Raw genomic sequence first — 19,052 nt, forward strand, 5'->3', positions numbered from 1 at the left:
AAAACCCCCCCCCGCCCGGCGCCGGCGCGCGCCGGGGGGGGGGGGGGGGGGGGGGGGGGGGGGGGGAATGGTTGGGATCCATCCGGCTGGGACAGCTCGGGACCCTCCTGGCCCTGACCGCTGTCCCGGGGGTCCCGGGGGAGTTTGGCCATCGCGATCCCGTGGGGGTGAGGGGAAAGGACCCCCCCGGCACGGCGGTGCCAGCCCCGCTCCGCCGCTCAGCCCCTGCTGAACTCCGCTTTTAATATCCTGCCCGAGGGGTGTCCGGCTGCCTGACAGCCCCCCTGGGACCCCCGGCAAACCCTGCCCCCCAAAAAAGCCCCGTTCCTGCCCCAGCTGCTGGCCTGGACCCCCCCGGCCCCACTCCGGGCGCTCCCCTCTCTGCTGGCCCCCCCTGCCCTGAAGTTTTTTGTCTGGGGCACACGGCAGGGCTCTGCCGGCAGGAAAGGGGTCTCAGCCTCAGCTCTGGGGCACTTCGGAGCCCGGAAGGTCTGGGACAGGTTTGGGGGGTGCGTGGGGGGCAGGTGATGAAGGCACTGGGGGGTTCTGTCCCCGCTCCCCTCGGCCTGGGGCTCCGTCACCCTCTGCAGCGGCAGAGCTCGGGGCAGCGGCACCGGAGGGGCTGCGGGACCCCCGTCCCCACCCAGCTCCCCGCGCCCCCTTCCTCCGCACCCCAAAGAGCTCCGTCCGACCCCCCCGGGGCTCTCCGATGCCCCCGGGACCCTCCAACCCCGCACGGCGGGGACCCCGCTCCTGCCTGTGCCCCTCACCCGCGGGGCTCCCATCCCGGGGTCCCCGGGACCCTCCGAACACCCCCGTGTGAAGCCTCCGGGCCCCTCCATCCCTCCCCCGCCCGGTGTCTCGGGGACTCTCCATCCCCCCGGTGCCTCCGGGGACGCTCCCGGTGCCCCCGGGACGCTGCGCGCCCTCCCCGCCGGGGCTCCCGGGGCTGCCCCGGGCGCTGCTCCCCGCACTCACCGCCGGCAGCAGGAGCAGCAGCAGCGGCAGGAGCCCGGCCATGGCGAGGGGGGAGCGGGGCCGGTGACACCCCCGGAGCCGGAGCGCGGCCGGGCTGCCCTCGCTCTGCCGCTCTCCGCCGCGGCGGCGGCCAGAAAAGGGCTGCAAGTCCCTCCCCCTCTTCCTCCTCCTCCTCCTCCTCCTCCTCCCCGCCCCCGGAGCATCACGGAGCGGCCGAGCCCGCACCCTCCGCCGCCGCCACACAAAGCCCGAGCCCCCCCGAGCCCCCCGGCCCCGCCGCCCGCCCATGGAGCGCTCTTGGGGTGCGCTCCCCCGAGCCCCGCCGGGGCTCCTCAGCGCATCCATCGCTTTTCCTCTGCGCTGTCTGTCCGTCCTTCATCCCCTCTGCATCCCCTCCCCTCCTCGTCCCTCTGTCCGTCCCCGTCCTTCCGTCCCCGCCGTGTCCCCAGCGGGGCGGGGTCGCCGGTGCCACCGCAGCCCCGTGGGGCGGGATGGGGTCACCAGCCCTGCTCCGGCTCAGGGGACAAGGGACAGCACCCCCACCCCGGGGACACCCCAGGCCTGTCCCCGCTGTGCGGGTGACACCGAGAGGCCCCCGGAGGGTGACACGCGGCGGGGGCTGAATTAAATCTTTGTGTTTCTGCCCTCCACAGCAAAGAAATCCCATCTGAGCGTCCCGTGGTCCCTAAAAGGTCCCGCGTGCCACCCTCCTTTGTCCTGGCGCTCCAGGGTGACTCTGCCCGGCCTCCTGCCCTCCCCGATCCCACAGCGCCGGCAGCTGGGAATGCCAGGGCTCGCTGCCCATCCCGCAGCGCTGTGTCAGCTCCGCGGGGTCACCCAGCAGTGCCACTGGTGCCACTGGGCACGGCCCCGACTCGCTGTCACTGCCCCGGGGTGGCTCCTGCGGCGGATTTGGCCTCGTGTGCGTCCGGCTCCAGGTGTTTCCTCCCCGCTCCGGGCTCTGCAGGTGCTTCTGGGGCTCCCAAAATCCAGCACTTCCCACCCCTGCAGCCCCAAAATCCCGCGGGTCACGGCGGGGAGGCGCTGGATTTCCTATGGAAAAGCCAATTCAGAGCCCGAGGTGCTCGGGGCCGGCTGCTCCCGCCCGGCTCGGCCCGGGAAGGGCTTCACGGAATTCCCTCTCTCGCAGCTCCTCCGTGGGATTAAAGCCGAGCCAAAGCTGCCGTTTGTTCTCCGTCACGGGCGGAACATCTGCGAGCCACATGGAGCAGCGCCCGCAGCCAAAGAGCCACGCTGGGACCAGGTGGGAACGGCCGGGAGGTGCCCGGGGGCTGGGGTGCCCACCCGGGGGCTGGGGTGCCCACCCGGGGGCTGGGGTGCCCACCCAGGGTTTGCTTTTGATGCCCACCAGGGGGTTGGGATTGCCCACCCAGGGTTTGGTTGGGATGCCAGCCACGATCCCAGAGTTTTAAGGGGTTTTTAAGGGATGACACCGCAGCCCCAGCGGGACGGGAGGGGGTGACAGGGCTTCCCCCGGCTGCAGGGAACAGGGGACAGGGGACACCATCCCTGGGGACACTCCCGGGAGCAGACGGGAGGCAGGGCTGGCACAGCGGGATCCCGCAATTAATTTACCGCAGCAAGTGGCAAATCCAGATGTTTTCCTCAGGCCCTTGGATAAATCCCTCCTCCCCCCTCTCCTCCCCCCCCCCCTCCCCCCCCCCCTCCTCCTCCTCCTCCTCTCCCCGTGCTGGGGACACCGAGCCCGTGGCCTGCGGTCCCCGAGCCCCGTCCCTGCCACCACCGTGCCCTGGTGCCAGTCTGGGAACCATCCCGGGAAAACCCTGGAAGAGGCATCCCGCCTGTTATTCCTGCAGGGCCAGGCTTGGTGACACGGGGGACACGGGGGACACAGGGGACACAGGGGACACGGAATTGCCCCCCGGTGCTGCCCAGGGCTCCCGGGCACCGATTCCCACTGGGATTGGGATGTGACCCCAAGGCTCCAGGCACCCCAAAAGCCGCGGGGCAGGAGCGACCCAGCGCCCCCCGAACTCCCCAAACCCAATCCCTTCCCCTCGGGGTGCCCCACTCGGGTTCCTCTCCCAGCTTTCCAGGCCTGCAATTCCTCCCTCCATCCCCCTCCCTGGCAGCTCCCGGCCTCCCCCCTTCCCTTTTTCCCTTTCTTCCCGTGTTTTCCAGCGCCATCCATCACCCTGCCGGCAGCGGGGGGGATTCGGGATGAATCCTCGGGCCCTTATAAGGCCGGCCTGGAGGAACCTCCGGGAAAGCCGAGCCGGGCTGGGAAAAACAAACCCCGGAGAGAAACCAGGGCCCGGGCAGCTCCGAGGAACCCGGGGAGAGAATCCCGGGAATGGGGACGGGCAGGGATGGAGGACGGGGCCACACCCGGCAGCGGCGGCAGCGTTATCGATGATCCATCGATCCCCCGGGCGGGGCCGGCTCCTTCTCCCCCGCCCGGCTTCGGGAACCGATTGATCCCGGGGCTGCTGCTGCTGGATCAGGAATTCCGCAGCCGGGAGGAAACGAGTGTCAGTGGGGATGAGCCGGCCGAGAGGAGATTTTTTATTTTGCTTGGCTCAGGGCTGCGCTTTTCGCTGCGTTTGTTTCTGGTTTGGGGGTGGGGATTGGTTTTAATTGACTGAGTGCTCGGCTGGAGTAGAACGAGATAAAGGTGGAATGGAAGAGGGATGAATAGAATGGAATAGAAATGAAATAAAGATGAAAGGGAAACGAAATAGAAAAAAAATAGAAATAAAATAGAAATAAAATAGAAAAAATTAGAAATAAAATAGAAATAAATTAGAAATAAAATAGGGGTAAATGGAATAGGATAGAATAAGATTTAATAGAATAGAATAGGATTTAATAGAATAGGATGAATATTCCTGCTGGAAGGGCCCTAAAACAACCCCTCTAATCCCACTGTGCAGCCCAGAGAGATCCAGTGGATTTTTGGGCTCCTCCCAGCCCACTCCAGGCCGGGATGTTCTCCGTGGCTGTGCTGGCAATTCCAGCTGCCCGCTCAGCCGTGCCTCAGTTTCCCCTGTGCAAGGGGGTGGGAATTTCACCTCCGGGTGGGAATTTCTCCTCCGGGTGGGAATTTCGCCCCCGGGTGGGAATTTCACCCCCGGGTGGGAATTTCTCCTCTCCAGAGCCTCTTCCCAGCAGTGCCTGCCGCAGGAGGAGGGAGCTCTTTTCCTAGCCCGCCGAGATGATGAGGGAACTTAATTGCTGCCTTCATTGCTTATGCAAATGAGCCGCGAGCATCTGCGGGAGGCGGCCGGGAGCGGGGCCGGACCCAGCCCGGTGTCCCCGTACACCCAGCGGGATCCGCGGGGCCGCTCCCCAGCCCCAGCGCCCTCCCGGCCCCTCAATCATCCCGCGATTGGTTTTGTTTTAATTAACGCTTTCCCAGCGGGACGGGGCGGCTTTGGTGGGAATTTGTGCGGGGACGCAGGGCGCTCCGGGAGGCAGGTGAGAGTTTGCCAAAGGTCAGGCAGCCGGGATCGATCGGGGCGGGATAATCGGATTGGGACGGGCAGCGCTGGCTCGGCCACGCTGGAATTCTCCGAGGCAGCAAACAGCCAGGAGGAAATTGGGTAAAAGCAATTTTATCCCGGCTTGTAGGAGGGATTTAATGAGGGCCAGGACATGACAGCGACAGGGAAAGTGCCGAGGGGGGCAGCGGATCCAGGCGGGAGAGGAGAGCCCGGGGCGGGGAGAGGATCTGAGAGCACTCGGGGCTGCTGGGGGATTCAAAGAGGGATCCCAGCGCTGGATTTATGGGGAGATGGATCCCTGCCACCCCTCAAGGTGTGCACAGAGGTCTGGGGACCTGGGGAGGTCTTGTGCTGGGCTGGGGTCTCTGCCAGCCCCATGGAATTCTCTGCCAGTGCCACGGAGTTCTCTGCCAGCCCCATGGGATCCTCTCCCCATCCCATGGACTGATCTCTCATCCATCCATCCATCATCCATCCATCATCCATCATCCATCATCCATCATCCATCATCCATCATCCATCATCCATCATCCATCATCCATCATCCATCATCCATCATCCATCATCCATCATCCATCATCCATCATCCATCATCCATCATCCATCATCCATCATCCATCATCCATCATCCATCATCCATCATCCATCATCCATCATCCATCATCCATCATCCATCATCCATCATCCATCATCCATCATCCATCATCCATCATCCATCATCCATCATCCATCATCCATCATCCATCATCCATCATCCATCATCCATCATCCATCATCCATCATCCATCATCCATCATCCATCATCCATCATCCATCATCCATCATCCATCATCCATCATCCATCATCCATCATCCATCATCCATCATCCATCATCCATCATCCATCATCCATCATCCATCATCCATCATCCATCATCCATCATCCATCATCCATCATCCATCATCCATCATCCATCATCCATCATCCATCATCCATCATCCATCATCCATCATCCATCATCCATCATCCATCATCCATCATCCATCATCCATCATCCATCATCCATCATCCATCATCCATCATCCATCATCCATCATCCATCATCCATCATCCATCATCCATCATCCATCCATCATCCATCCATCCATCCATGGATTCCATCTCTCCATCCATCCAAGCCCAGTTTTCCCTCCTGTTTTCCCAGGATTTTCCCTCTCCCTGTCCCTCCCCACACCGGATGTCCCGGGGTCCCTTCCGGGGGCTGTGACCCCCAGTCCCCCCCCATCCCGGGGGTCGGGGGTCGCTCCCGCTCCGGTTTTGCCCCCGGGCCCTCCCGGCAGTCCCGGTGAAACCCGAGCCGCGCCCTGGCAGTGACGGATGGGCCGGGGGCTGCTGCCCTCGCCCACCCGCCGCCCCTAAAAGCATTCCGGCTGCCTGGCCGAGAGCGCCGGGGATTTGCCGAAGCCGCTTGAGGTCCCATTTTCCCTGGAACCCATTTCCATGGCATGAATCACCGAGCGGAATGAACTCAATTAGTCCAGACAGAGACAGGAGATAAATCAGGGTCCCATTAGGAAACCTGCAGGGTAATTTATGGCCCCGAGCGGCAGCGCTGGCTGTCTCCCTTCCCTCCCATCTGCAACCTGCTCCGCAGCCGCGCCGGGAGCGCCGCTCCCTCTCCCGGGGCCGGGGATGCTCCGGGGCGGCTCGGCCGGCCCAGCCCTGCCTTGGCGGCTGACCCAGATCCGAGCTCGCTCCTTCCCGGGCAGCCTCGTTCACCCTCTTGGCTCATTCTGCTCTCCCGCTCCGGAGAAACCCGGAGCTTTCCTGGAAATCTGGGCTGGAATTTCCCCGGTTCCAGCTGCCAGGGGCTTTAATCCGTGCCGGGCTCCTGGGGTGCATCCCGAGCCCGCTGCGCCATCCGGGGGTGCTCGGGGGGCGTTGGATCCCCCTCAGCAGCCGGGGATGAGGGGAGGGGGCCGGGAAGGGACGGGATGGGCTCGTCCAGGGAGATCAGCCCGGATTTGGGGCCGCCACCCTCCCTGGGGAGGTTCTGGGCGCTGGGTCTGCCCCGGGCAGGAGCCGGAGTTGATTTTATCAATCATTTATCAATCGTTTATCAATCGTCATTATCAAGCCAGCAGCTCCGGGCTCCTTCCAGTCAGCGGGGAGGGACCGGGATCTGCCAGGGACAATTCCTGCTGCAGCAGCGGCAGCTCCATCCCCTCCCCAGGGCTCTGGGGCAGCCCGGGGCTCCCCCACATCCCTGAGCCAGCATCCCCAGGGCTCAAAAAGGATTTTTGCCTGGCCCCGGGAGCCGCTCCAAGGACTGGGAATGCCCCGCGCCGCCCGCAGCTCCTTCTAAAAAATAACAAAAAAAAGTAGCGGGGGCTGCTTTTCCCCAGGGACAGCTCAGGAGCGGGGCTCGATCTCCTCGAGGTGACCGGTGGCTCTCCCGAGGCTTTTCCCGCAGCCAAGGGCAGCTTTTGGGTGACACAAACTTTGCCCCAGGGGTCCCTTCCTGCACTCCAAAAGCGGCTTTTTCACCTTTTCCCCCCTCGATTCTCCGCGCTCCGAGCGCGGCTGGATCCGTCCCCAGGAGCCGCCAGCCGCCCTAATGGCAGTCAGCGGGGAATTTGGGGGATCAATCGCGGGCAATTAACGCGCCCCGGAAGCGGGGGAGGCGCGGAGGGGTCCCACCGGGAGGCTCCCGGTGCCGGGGAATGGGAAGGCTGGGACGGAGCCATGCGGGAAGTGACGCCTGGGGAGCGCTGCGGGCGCGTTTGGCACGGGAAGGGCCCGGCCTGGCAGCCGCGGCGGCCGAGAAATGGAAGCGCTGGGGGGGCTCAGACGGGGCTGGGGCTGGCAAAGCCCCCACGGGACACCCAGCCCCCCCGCGGGCCGCCCGGCAGGGCTGCTGCAGGAAGAGGCTGTGCTGGGGGGGAAAGAAGGGGATGGGAGCCCCCCAGGAGTGACCCCTGATGTCTGTGACCCCCCAGTGCCTGTGACCCCTGATATCTGTGACCCCCGATGTCTGTTATCCCCCCAATGTCTGTGATCCCCCGTTATCTGTGACCCCCCAGTGCCTGTGACCCCTGATATCTGTGACCACCCCCATGTCTGTGACCCCCCAATGTCTGTGACCCCCGATATCTGTGACCCCCCAATGTCTGTGACCCCCCCATTATCTGTGACCCCCGTTATCTGTGACCCCCCCCCGGTCCCTCCCTGCCCACCCCTGCCCTCATTCCCGGCCGAGGGGCCCCGCGCTGTCCCCCCCGTCCCCGCGGGGCTCTGCCCGAGGCGCAGGAGGCAGCGGGGGCTCCCTGACCCCGGGCCGGCTCCGGCTCCACAAAGCCCCGGATTGTTCCCCCCGGCGGCCGCGGCTGCCCCTGCGAGACACAGGAAAACGGGGGGAGGCGTTTCCAGGGATTCCTGCGGGCCCCGGGATGCTCCGGGCGGATCCTGTGCCCCGAAGGGCTGCGCATCCTGGGGGGGCCACAGCATCCCCCATCCCATGGATCCCATGGATCCCATCCATCCCATTATCCCATCACACTCCATCCATCCCATCCCATGAATCCCATCCCATCTCACTGATCCCATCCCATCCCAACCCATCCCATCCCAAGGATCTGTCCCGGGGAGGGCAGGATTTATCCCAAGAAGGGAAGGATCTGTCCCGGGGAGGGCAGGATTTATCCCAAGAAGGGAAGGATCTGTCCCGGGGAGGGCAGGATTTATCCCAAGAAGGGAAGGATCTGTCCCGGGGAGGGCAGGATTTATCCCAAGAAGGGAAGGATCTGTCCCGGGGAGGGCAGGATTTATCCCAAGAAGGGAAGGATCTGTCCCGGGGAGGGCAGGATTTATCCCAAGAAGGGAAGGATCTGTCCCGGGGAGGGCAGGATTTATCCCAAGAAGGGAAGGATCTGTCCCGGGGAGGGCAGGATTTATCCCAAGAAGGGAAGGATCTGTCCCGGGGAGGGCAGGATTTATCCCAAGAAGGGAAGGATCTGTCCCGGGGAGGGCAGGATTTATCTGGGGAAGGCAGGATTTATCCGTGGAGAGTAAGATTTGTCCCAGAGTGGGAATGAATGTGGGGATTTGCGGGATTTGGGAGGATTTTGAGGGACTTTGGGGGCCCCCCCTCCAGGCCGGCTTTCCCAGCCCCTGTCCCCCCCTCTCTCCCCCTCCGGGGCATTAAACCCGAGCCCAGTTGGGAAGGAAATGGAAACCCGCGCAGTCCCAGAGCCCGCGGCCGGGCAGGGTCAGAGGTTCGGGCGCTGATGCAGGGATCGGGTCAGGATTCATTAACTCCCTTTTAATTGCAGCCCTTTCTGGGGACGCCGTTTCACCTGCGCGGGGACAGCGGCAGCCGGGAGGGTGGCACCGGCGCCTCCCGCGGTGTCCCCGCGCCCCGGGGATGTCCCCAACCCGCCGGGATCGCCTCTTGGTGCCCAGACCCCTCCGCTCCGCAAATTCCCTGCGAGCCCGAGGAAGAGGAGGATGGGGAAAGGTGGGAACCGGAGGGGCTGCGGTTGGGGAATGCGGGCTTTGGGGGGGGATGGGGGATTTGGGGGGGGCTGCCCTTTTCCCTGGCCCGACCCCAATTTCCTTGGAGCTGACAATTCCCAGCCCCCGGAGCCTTCCCGGATAACGCGGCCGGTTGCAGCCGGCGGGGGAAAGCCGGTTAAGTGCCGGTGGCACCGGGGAGAAGCCAGAAGCCCCGGCGGGGAGCCGGGCTGGCAGGAGGGCCGCTCCCGCTCCCGTTCCCGGTCCCGTTCCCCTTCCCGTTCCCGGTCCCGGTCCCGGTCCCGTTCCCGTTCCCGTTCCCGTTCCCGGTCCCGTTCCCGTTCCCCTTCCCGGTCCCGGTCCCGGTCCCGGTCCCGGTCCCGGTCCCGGTCCCGGTCCCGGTCCCGGTCCCGGTCCCGGTCCCGGTCCCGGTCCCGGTCCCGGTCCCGGTCCCGGTCCCGGTCCCGGTCCCACCGCCCAGCCCGGCACGGGGGGCTCAGCTCGGGGCTGCACCCCGGGTCGCTGTCACTCCCTGGTGACATCGGCGACAATCCCGCCGCTCCCCAAACCCTCCGCGATCTGCCGCCCCCACACCGGGGCTGCGCGGGGGTCCCGGTGCCCACCCGGGGGGGGATTTTTGGAGCTGTCTGGGCGGAAGGCGGGCTGGGTTTTAAAGCAGATTAATTAAGCTGCACTGCGGGGCCGCGCGGACAGAGTTCAGAATGCAAACAGCCCTAATTCGATTTCTCTGACTTGCAAATCGCGGCAGGGAACTCGGCCGAAATCACATTAAGGCCGTTTCCACTCCGAGCCGTGTCCTCGCAGGGCTTTAATGCAGTTTCGCTAATTGAATTTGAACGCTTATTGAGCTTAATTCGGGTTTGTGCCGGGCGTGGGGCTGGGCTGGGACCCCCCGGGCTCGGCTGAGACCCCCGGGCTGGACTGGGACCCCCGGGAAGGGCTAGGACCCCTGAGAAGGGCCAGGACCCCCGGGAAGGGCTGGGCTGAGACCCCCGGGAAGGGCTGGGACCCCCGGGAAGGGCCGGGACCCCCGGGAAGGGCTGAGACCCCCAGGAAGGGCCGGGACCCCCCTGGGCTGGGACCCCCGGGAAGGGCCAGGATCCCCCTGGGCTGCTCTGGGACCCCCCCCGGGAAGGGCCAGGACCCCCGAAGGACGGGATGGGTGGGAGTGGGCTCAGCGCCAGCCCCACACTGGATTTGGGGTGGAAAAACCCCAAATCCCGCCACCCCCCCCGTGCGTCCCCGCGGGTCCCCCCCGGCCCCGGCGCTTTCGTGCCTGGAGTTTCGGGAGCGGGGGGAGGAGAAGAGAACGCGCTTTGTTCCCAGCCCGGGGGGGACAATGAGCCCTTCTGAGCCCGCGCTGCCGCCAGGAAATGTCCCCCAAAACGGGACCGGGGGCTCGCGGGGGGCTCGGGGAGGGGCCCGGAGCTGGTTCGGGGTGCTGTCACCCGATAATGGGGTTCCAGAGCTGGTTCGGGGTGCTGTCACCCGATAATGGGGTTCCAGCGCTGGTTCGCTGATCCCGTGGGAACGGGAATGGGAACGGGAACGGGGATGGGAATGGGGATGGGGTTGGGAATGGGGATGGGAATGGGAATGGGGATGGGAATGGGGAATGGGGATGGGAATGGGGATGGGAACGGGAACGGGGATGGGAATGGGGATGGGGTTGGGAATGGGGATGGGAATGGGAATGGGGATGGGAATGGATTGGGAATGGGGATGGGATTGGGAAGGGATTGGGAATGGGAATGGGGATGGGGATGGGAAACAGAATAGGAGTGGAAACGGGAATTCAGAATGGGGATGGGAATGGGGATGGGAATGGGGAGAGCTCATCCAGCATGGGAACAGGAACAGGAACGGGAATGGGAATTGGAGTAGGAATGGGAAATTGGGATGGGAACAGGCAACATGAATCGGGCACGAGCGAGGAGCAGAGCTCAGGGGGTGCAAATCCCGATCCACAAATCCCAGATTTAATGGGATTTTCCCTCCCGGATCCCGCATCCAAAGGGGTCACCCGGCGGCGGAACGCGGCGCGGGGCTGGGGTGGGGTTTTTTCCCTTTTCCCCCCGTTTTTCGGGATTCCCGGAGCCAAAGGGAGAGCGCTGCTTCCCTCTAGCGGCTCCGGGACGGGAGGGGACAGGACGGGAATGTCCCCGCCGCTCCAGGGACAGGGGGACGTTAAATCCCGGTGTCACGGCCCAGGAAAGACAAGGAGCTGCTGGAGAGGGCGCGAGGGAGCCACAAAAATGATTTGGGGTCGGGAGCAGCTCGGGTGAGGAGAGAGAGGGAGCCGGGCCTCGGTAGACTGGAGGAGGGAAGGCTGAGAGAGGAAATATCCCACATTTCTGTGGAAATATCTGAAACATCCACAGGAATCTGTCACTGCAGAGGGGATCCCGTCAGTGCATGGGAAAAAAATCTGAAATATCCATGGAAATATCTCAAATATCCAGGGAAATCTGTCACTGGAGAGATTCCCACTAATGCATGGAAATATCTCAGGTATCCGTGGAAATCTCTTATTTCAGAGAAGGGATCCCACCAGTGCATGGAAATGTCTCAGGTATCCGTGGAAATCTCTCGTTTTGGGAAAGGGATCCCACCAGTGCATGGAAATATCTCAGGTACCCGTGGAAATCTCTCGTTTTGATCCCACCAAGGCACGGAAACTCCTCCAGGAGGTGTCAGGCTCTGCTCAGCGGTGCCAGGACGAGGAGCAGTGCCCAGAAATTATCCACAAGTCCCACCTCGGCCGGAGGGAGAGCTGCCCATGGAGGGTGGCCGGGACAGGTGGCCAGGAAGGGGCTGGGGTCCCTCCGGACGTTCTGTGTCCCACCGTGTCACCCGCTCCCGGTGACCCTGCCTGGGCAGGTGACCCTGCCTGTGTGACCTTCAGAGGTCCCTGAGGTCCCACGGGGGCGGGCAGTGCTGCCCCCGCCCGTGTCCCTTGTCCCGTATCCCTTGTCCCGTGTCCCCCACGTGTCCCTTGTCCCGTGTCCCCCGCGTGTCCCTTGTCCCGTGTCCCCCACGTGTCCCTTGTCCCCGCACGCCCCCCACGTGCCTTCCCCCGCCGGGACTACATCTCCCAAGAGCCCTAGCGCGCAGTGCGCCGCCCCAGCCAATAGCGCTCGGCCTTGCTCAGCCAGCGGGCCGCCGCGGGGTACACCGGAATCTATAGGCGGGCACGCAGCGGGCGCGGCAGCTGAGAACTACATATCCCAGAGAGCCACGGGAGGCGCGGGCCAATGAGGAGCGCGCGTCTTGGCGCGGCGCACAGGCGCGCTGGGGAGGGGGGCGGCCGCGGATTCATGTGGAGGTCAGCGGCGCGGCGGGAGCGGCGGGCGGGAGGGCGGCGGTGGGTCCGGGAACCGGGGAACCGAGCCGAGCCGCGGTCTGAGGGGGGCGGGCAGGGGGGACACAGCGAGGCCTTGGCCCCTGGGGTGCCCGTGCTGGGGGCGAGCGGCCTAGGAGGGAGCGGGGAGGGGAGGCCTGAGGGGCGTGCGGGGCCGGGGTGCGGGGGAGGCCCGAGCGCTGCGGGGTCCGGGCCCGGGGACGGTCACGGGAGGGAGAGCCCGGGGCCGAGGTGTCTGTGGGGCACAAGGAGCCCCCGGTGCGGCTCGGGGCCCTGGGCAGGGGTCGCTGGCCGGTTGGGGCCCCGGGCAGGGGTCGGTGCCCCGGCCGTGCCCGGTGAGGTCTGAGCGATGTGCGGATCCGCAGGAGCGCTCTGGAGCGGGGGCTGCGGCTGGAGCGCTGAGATGGCTGCCAAGGTGTTCGAGAGCATCGGGAAGCTCGGCCTGGGCTTGGCCGTGGCCGGGGGCGTCGTCAACTCCGCTCTCTACAACGGTGAGGGGGAGCGCTGGGCGCCCCGACCGCTGCGGGTTGTGTGTCTGTGCAAATCCTGCCTTCTCCGGGCTTTTGCTGCCCAGTGAAAGCAGACCGAGGGCTGTGAGCTCCTGTCTCCCACAGTCACGGAGCTGCTCTGTGAGGAGCAGGCTGGGGGGCCCTGGAGCCCCTCCTGCAGCTCCTCTTCGCTGTTAATTAAGCCGTGCTGTTAATTAAGCGGCAGCAGCGGCCTCCCTGAGCGCTCTTTCCCCCCGCAGTGGACGCAGGGCACAGGGCTGTGATCTTCGACCGCTTCCGGGGGGTGCAGGACGTGGTGGTGGGCGAGGGCACCCACTTTTTGATCCCCTGGGTGCAGAAACCCATCATCTTCGACTGCCGCTCGCGGCCCCGCAACGTCCCCGTCATCACCGGCAGCAAAGGTGGGTCTGGGGGCTCCGGGGGCGTGGGTTTGTCCTTCTGCACCGGCAACTGTGCAGGCCGTGGAGCAGGGGCCAGAAACTGAGCAAGGTCACCTCAGTGTGAGGTGAGGGTGGCCAGGAAGGGCCTGGAGTGTCCCTGTGTGGGCCCAGAGACCCCAGCCCCAGCTGTGCCCCCTGCCCTGGCCGGGGCATGGCCAGAGGTCCCTCCCAGCCCCAGCTGCTGCTGGAACAGTCAGGAGTGGTTTGGGCTCTTTAATAAAGAACAGCTCCAGGAGCTTTTTGGTCCCAAATATTCAGGGTTGGAAGGGGCCTCTGGAGAGCCTCCTGCCCAAACATCCCCCAGTGTGGTGATCCCACTCGTGCCAGTGTGACACGGGAATGGTTTCAGGTTTTTAATAAAGGACATAAAGAGCTCCTCTTTAGGTCCCAAATATTTGGGGCTGCAATGGACCTCTGGAGATCCTCCTGTCCCAAATGTTCCCTGGCTCTGGAGATCCCATGAGTCCCAGTGTGACACGGGAATGGTTTGGTGTCTTTGACCAAAGAACTCTTCCTCTGGTGAATCACCAAATCCTGCCCAGCTGTGCCCCCTGCCCTGGCCGGGGCATGGCCAGAGGTCCCTCCCAGCCCCAGCTGCTGCTGGAACAGTCAGGAGTGGTTTGGGCTCTTTAATAAAGAACAGCTCCAGGAGCTTTTTGGTCCCAAATATTCAGGGTTGGAAGGGGCCTCTGGAGATCCTCCTGCCCAAACATCCCCCAGTGTGGTGATCCCACTCGTGCCAGTGTGACACGGGAATGGTTTCAGGTTTTTAATAAAGGACATAAAGAGCTCCTCTTTAGGTCCCAAATATTTGGGGCTGCAATGGACCTCTGGAGATCCTCCTGTCCCAAATGTTCCCTGGCTCTGGAGATCCCATGAGTCCCAGTGTGACACGGGAATGGTTTGGTGTCTTTGACCAAAGAACTCTTCCTCTGGTGAATCACCAAATCCTGAGCAGCTGGGGCTGGGAGGGACCTCTGGAGCTCACCTGGGGCAGGTGACACTGGTGGGGCTGGGATTGTCCCTCTGGAGCTCCCCTGGGGCAGGTGACACTGGTGGGGTCAGGATTGTCCCTCTGGAGCTCACCTGGGGCAGGTGACACTGCTGGGGTCGGGATTCTCCCTCTAGAGCAACACAGAGCAGGACCCCAAAGGGGAGCAGGACAGCAAAACCAGCTCATTTTTCATGGCAAAGCGCAGCTAGGGAGTTTGCTGGGGAGCTCCCCCTGCTCCTGTGCAGCCCCGGGGGCTCGGGGCAGCTCCTGTGCAGCCCCGGGGGCTCGGGGCAGCTCCCTGAGGGCGGCGCTGCTCCTGTGCAGACCTGCAGAACGTGAACATCACGCTGCGGATCCTGTTCCGGCCCGTGACGGCGCAGCTGCCGCGCATCTTCACCAGCATCGGCGAGGACTACGACGAGCGCGTGCTGCCCTCCATCACCACCGAGATCCTCAAGTCCGTGGTGGTGAGCGCGCCCTGGGCTGCTGGGCTCTCCTGGCAGGGACTGGGGAACGTGGTGTGCCCTGGAATTGCGGAGTTCCAGCCTGATTTGGGTGGGAGGCGCCTGGAAGCTGGTCCAGCTCCAGCCCTGCCGTGGGCTCCCAGCCCCATCCAGCCTGGCGTGGATGCCTCAGTGGGGACTCCAGACCTCCCTGGGAGGGCCTTTCCATGGGACAATTCCTGCTGCTGTCCTCGCTGGTGCAGCCTGGGGCTGTGTCCAGTCACTACCCACTCCCAGCAGTGCCCATCCCGTTCCCAGCACTGTCCATCCCGTTCCATCCCCTTCTCAGCAGTGTCCATCCCATTCCCATCCCTGTCCATCCCGTTCCATCCCCTTCTCAGCAGTGCCCATCCCATTCCCATCCCTGTCCGTCCCGTTCCATCCCCTTCTCAGCAGTGCCCATCCCGTTCCCATCCCTGTCCATCCCATTCTCAGCAGTGTCCATCCCATTCCCAGCGGTGTTCATCCCGTTCCATCCTGCTCCCAGTGGTGTCTGTCCCATCCCCAGCGGTGTCCATCCTGTTCCCAGCAGCATCCATCCTGTTCCAGCTGTTCCCAGCGGTGTCTGTCCCGTTCCCAGCAGTGTCCATTGTGTTCCATTGACCTCCCTGGGAGGGCCTTTCCATGGGACAATTCCTGCTGCTGTCCTCGCTGGTGCAGCCTGGGGCTGTGTCCAGTCACTACCCACTCCCAGCAGTGCCCATCCCGTTCCCAGCACTGTCCATCCCGTTCCATCCCCTTCTCAGCAGTGCCCATCCCATTCCCATCCCTGTCCATCCAGTTCCATCCCACTCCCAGCAGTGTCCATCCTGTTCCCAGCGGTGTTCATCCCGTTCCATCCTGCTCCCAGTGGTGTCTGTCCCATCCCCAGCGGTGTCCATCCTGTTCCCAGCAGCATCCATCCTGTTCCAGCTGTTCCCAGCGGTGTCTGTCCCGTTCCCAGCAGTGTCCATTGTGTTCCATTCCATCCCATTCCCACCAGTGTCCATTTCATTCCATGCCATTCCCAGCAGTGCCTGTCCCATTCCATCCCGTTCCACGTTGTTCCCTGCCGTTCCTGCCGTTCCCAGCACTGTCCATCCAGTGCCATCCCATTGGCAGCAGTGTCCATCCTGTTCCGTGCCGTTCCCAGCAGTGTCCATCCCATTCCATCCTGTTCTGTGCCATTCCCAGCATTGCCTATCCCGTTCCCTGCTGTTCCCTGCCATTCCCAGTAGCGTCCATCCCATTCCATGCCATTCCCAGCAGTGTCCCTGCCATTCCCTAACCATCCCACGCCATTCCATGCCATTCCCAGCAGCATCCATCCCATTCCATCCCGCTCCGTGCCGTTCCCAGCAGCATCCATCCCATTCCATCCCATTCCCTGCCGTTCCCAGCAGCATCCATCCCATTCCATCCCATTCCCTGCCGTTCCCAGCGGTGTCCCTGCCGTTCCCTAACCGTCCCACGCCGCTCCGTGCCGTTCCCAGCGGTGTCCCTGCCGTTCCCTAACCGTCCCACGCCGCTCCGTGCCGTTGCAGGCGCGCTTTGACGCCGGCGAGCTGATCACGCAGCGGGAGCTGGTGTCGCGGCAGGTCAGCGAGGACCTCACGGAGCGCGCGGCCACCTTCGGGCTCATCCTGGACGACGTGTCCCTGGTGAGCTCTGCCTCCGAGCCCGGGAGGGGATCCTGGCTGCCCGGAGCGTGGTGGGATGGACGCTTGGACGCTTGGACACGCGTGGCTGTGTTTGGAGGGACGGCGTGGTCACAGCTCGGCTGTTGTCCCCGTGACCTTGGGCAGCCCTTGGTGGCCTCTGGGTGGCCTCAGCCCTCCCTGCGCAGGGCTTTTGTCACCCCACAGGAGCTGCTGAGGGGGATGGCTTGGGCTGGAGGTGCTTTGGGATTGGGCAGCAGCTCCACAGGCACCCCTGGGAACACCAGGAGGGAAAACTCCCACTGGGACAGCAGAACATTCCCACTGGGACAGCACAAAACTCCCACTGGGACAGCAGAAAACTCCCACTGGGACAGCAGAAAATTCCCATTGGGACAGCAGAAAACTCCCACTGGGACAGCAGAACATTCCCATTGGGACAGCAGAAAATTCCCACTGCTTCCTCTGCTGAGATATCCAAGGAGGGAGCTCTGCCCTCCAGCTCCCTTCAGAAATAAAATTTACCCTGCTGGGAGCGCGGGGCTGGCAGGAAGCCCCTGCAGGAGGTGACTTTGTTTCTGCCAAAGGGGAATTTGGACACTTTGTTTCTGGAGCTTTCCCCTGGGGTCGGGTGTGGGATTGGGAGGGATTTCTTTGGGGGATCTCGGTGTCTGTCCCCATCCCGGTGTCACTGTGGCAGCAGAGCTGCTGGCAGCTGTCCCTGCTGTGACCTGGCTGGGTTTGTGCCCCCAGACCCACCTGACCTTTGGCAAGGAGTTCACGGAGGCGGTGGAGATGAAGCAGGTGGCGCAGCAGGAGGCCGAGCGGGCCCGCTTCATCGTGGAGAAGGTACCTGCTCCTTCTGGACATTTGGGACTGCCTCTGCTGTCCCCTTCCCTCTCCAGAGGTTTTTCCTTGAATAATATCCTGTCCCAGCCTCCCTGGAGTGCTGATCAGAAATGGTTTTTCCCCAACATCCAACGTAACCCCAGCTGGAGAAGGTTCCTCCTTCCACCCCACAGCTGATTGCAGCCGTGCTTGCTGTTGGCTCCTGGGTCATCCCAGGTTTCCTCCTGGGTCATCCCTGCTTGGATCCACTCTGGATCATCGCTGGGAGTCTCCAGCAGCACAGTGGGGTTTTCATCTCTTGTGTCAGCTCACGTTTCAGCTGCCTGCAGACCTCTGGGTTTGGGAGCATCCCCAGGGAGCTGCCAAACAACGGGGATCTCCGGGTGGGGTGGAAAATCACCAAAATTCAGCTTGAAATTGCCTTTTTTCCTTTTCCCACAGTAGACAAATCAGTTATTTTTTATCCCACAGTTCAGCAACCCAAAACCCTAAACCAAAACCCTTCCACCTGCCCTGGCTGGGGGAAACCCCGCGGGGCGGCGCGGCTCCGTCCGTCGGTCTGCCTGTCCACCCGTCCGTCCACTCCCGTTTCCCTGCTCTCCCCGCAGGCCGAGCAGCAGAAGAAGGCCGCTGTGATCTCCGCAGAGGGCGACTCCAAGGCCGCAGAGCTGATTGCCAACTCGCTGGCCACGGCGGGGGACGGGCTGATCGAGCTGCGCAAGCTGGAGGCGGCCGAGGACATCGCGTACCAGCTCTCGCGCTCCCGCAACATCACCTACCTGCCCTCGGGACAGTCCGTGCTGCTGCAGCTGCCCCAGTGAGCCAGCCTGCCCTGCCCTGCCAGGGAAACACCTAAAAAAAAAAAAAATCATTGCAAGTTCCTCGCGGAGGAAACGGAAATTTGGAAATTGGAGGGATTTTTTTTTTTTTTTTTGGATGGGTAATCAAATAAAAGTGAACGCTCGCGACTCCCGGCCTGCGGTTCCTCCCCTGTGCGGTCTCAGCGCTGCCTTCAGGGACTCTGAATCTGGGAGTTCAGGAAAATTGGGGAATTCAGAAAGTGAGATTTGGGAGTTGCCCCTTTCTGGGCAGGTGGAGCAGCAGGAGCAGAGTTTTCCTGGGATGTGAGTCCCTGGCCGCGGGTGCGGCATCGATCAGGGCTCAGATCTGCCTCAGTGCCTTCAGGCTGGCTGGGGCTGTCCCCACCTGCTGCCCCTGGGCTGGGACAGGGGTGCTCGGGGCCCTCAGCCATGCCAGTGCTTCCAGGTGTCACCTGAGAGCCTGGGGACACCTCAGCTCAGGGCCCTCAGCCATGCCAGTGCTTCCAGGTGTCACCTGAGAGCCTGGGGACACCCCAGCTCAGGGCAGGGCTCTGTGGGGGTGAGAGGAGCAGAGATTCCCTCTGGGGAAACCCTTCTGGGCCTGGGGATCTCCTCTCCTTGCCCCTGAGCTGTCCCTGTCCTGCCCCGTGGGCTCCTGTGCCAGCCCCTCGCTGCTCCAGGGGCAGAAATCCTCTGTGCTCTTTTTCCCAGGGAAGGGGAGTTGTGAGGAGGGTGAGATTGTGTAACCAGCCTTCAATAAATGTCACAGTCCCAAGGCTGGCACGCTGGGTCGTTGCTTTTTTTTTGTGCTGCTGTCTCAGAAGTGAGGGTTGGGCTCGGGGGGCACGGCTGCTGCTCGGGCTGGGGTGGCTGGGAAAAGTCCTGGCCAAGAGGGATCCATCCTGACACCTTCAGAGCCTGGGATCTGAGTCTGACTGGATTTCTGTCTCCAGGTAAGAGCA

At 63.5% G+C, this 19,052-nt stretch overlaps 2 protein-coding genes across 5 annotated transcripts in view; one reads left to right on the plus strand and one right to left on the minus strand.

The window, feature by feature from the left end:
- Window positions 1-1,067, minus strand: part of NGFR (nerve growth factor receptor) — a 14,360-nt gene extending 13,293 nt beyond the window's left edge. For both annotated transcript variants that reach the window (XM_041465344.1, XM_041465343.1), the window contains exon 1: window positions 979-1,067. In XM_041465344.1, the coding sequence (XP_041321278.1) occupies window positions 979-1,020 (42 nt within the window). In that variant the 5' untranslated portion in view covers window positions 1,021-1,067. The remainder of the gene's footprint in view (window positions 1-978) is intronic.
- Window positions 1,068-12,165: 11,098 nt separating this feature from the next.
- PHB (prohibitin) lies at window positions 12,166-18,873 on the plus strand. Of its 3 annotated transcripts, XR_005954933.1 has the most exons (8): window positions 12,166-12,301; window positions 12,703-12,828; window positions 13,086-13,247; window positions 14,605-14,747; window positions 16,307-16,423; window positions 17,174-17,269; window positions 17,878-18,535; window positions 18,598-18,873. XR_005954933.1 is itself a non-coding variant. In XM_041465412.1 (7 exons), exons 2-7 carry the CDS (start codon window positions 12,741-12,743, stop codon window positions 18,088-18,090), a joined length of 819 nt encoding a protein of 272 aa, XP_041321346.1. In that variant the 5' UTR covers window positions 12,166-12,301; window positions 12,703-12,740; the 3' UTR covers window positions 18,091-18,873. The 3 variants fall into 3 exon arrangements, 2 of the variants coding, with proteins under 2 accessions (XP_041321346.1, XP_041321347.1); XM_041465412.1 differs by having other exon boundaries at window positions 17,878-18,873; XM_041465413.1 differs by having other exon boundaries at window positions 12,299-12,340; window positions 17,878-18,873.
- Window positions 18,874-19,052: the final 179 nt, after the last annotated feature.

The sequence above is a fragment of the Pyrgilauda ruficollis genome, unplaced genomic scaffold (assembly GCF_017590135.1).
Source record: "Pyrgilauda ruficollis isolate IOZ18807 unplaced genomic scaffold, ASM1759013v1 scaffold189, whole genome shotgun sequence".
Classification (NCBI taxonomy): Eukaryota; Metazoa; Chordata; class Aves; order Passeriformes; family Passeridae; genus Pyrgilauda; species Pyrgilauda ruficollis.

What these genes read in the sequence shown, in the direction of transcription:
- PHB (XM_041465412.1), top strand. Translation starts at nt 12,741, where the DNA reads ATGGCTGCCAAGGTGTTCGAGAGCATCGGGAAGCTCGGCCTGGGCTTG. An exon ending in CGTCATCACCGGCAGCAAAG is followed by an intron (nt 13,248 to 14,604) that starts GTGGGTCTGGGG and finishes GCTCCTGTGCAG; the next exon opens with ACCTGCAGAACGTGAACATC. An exon ending in TCCTGGACGACGTGTCCCTG is followed by an intron (nt 16,424 to 17,173) that starts GTGAGCTCTGCC and finishes TTGTGCCCCCAG; the next exon opens with ACCCACCTGACCTTTGGCAA.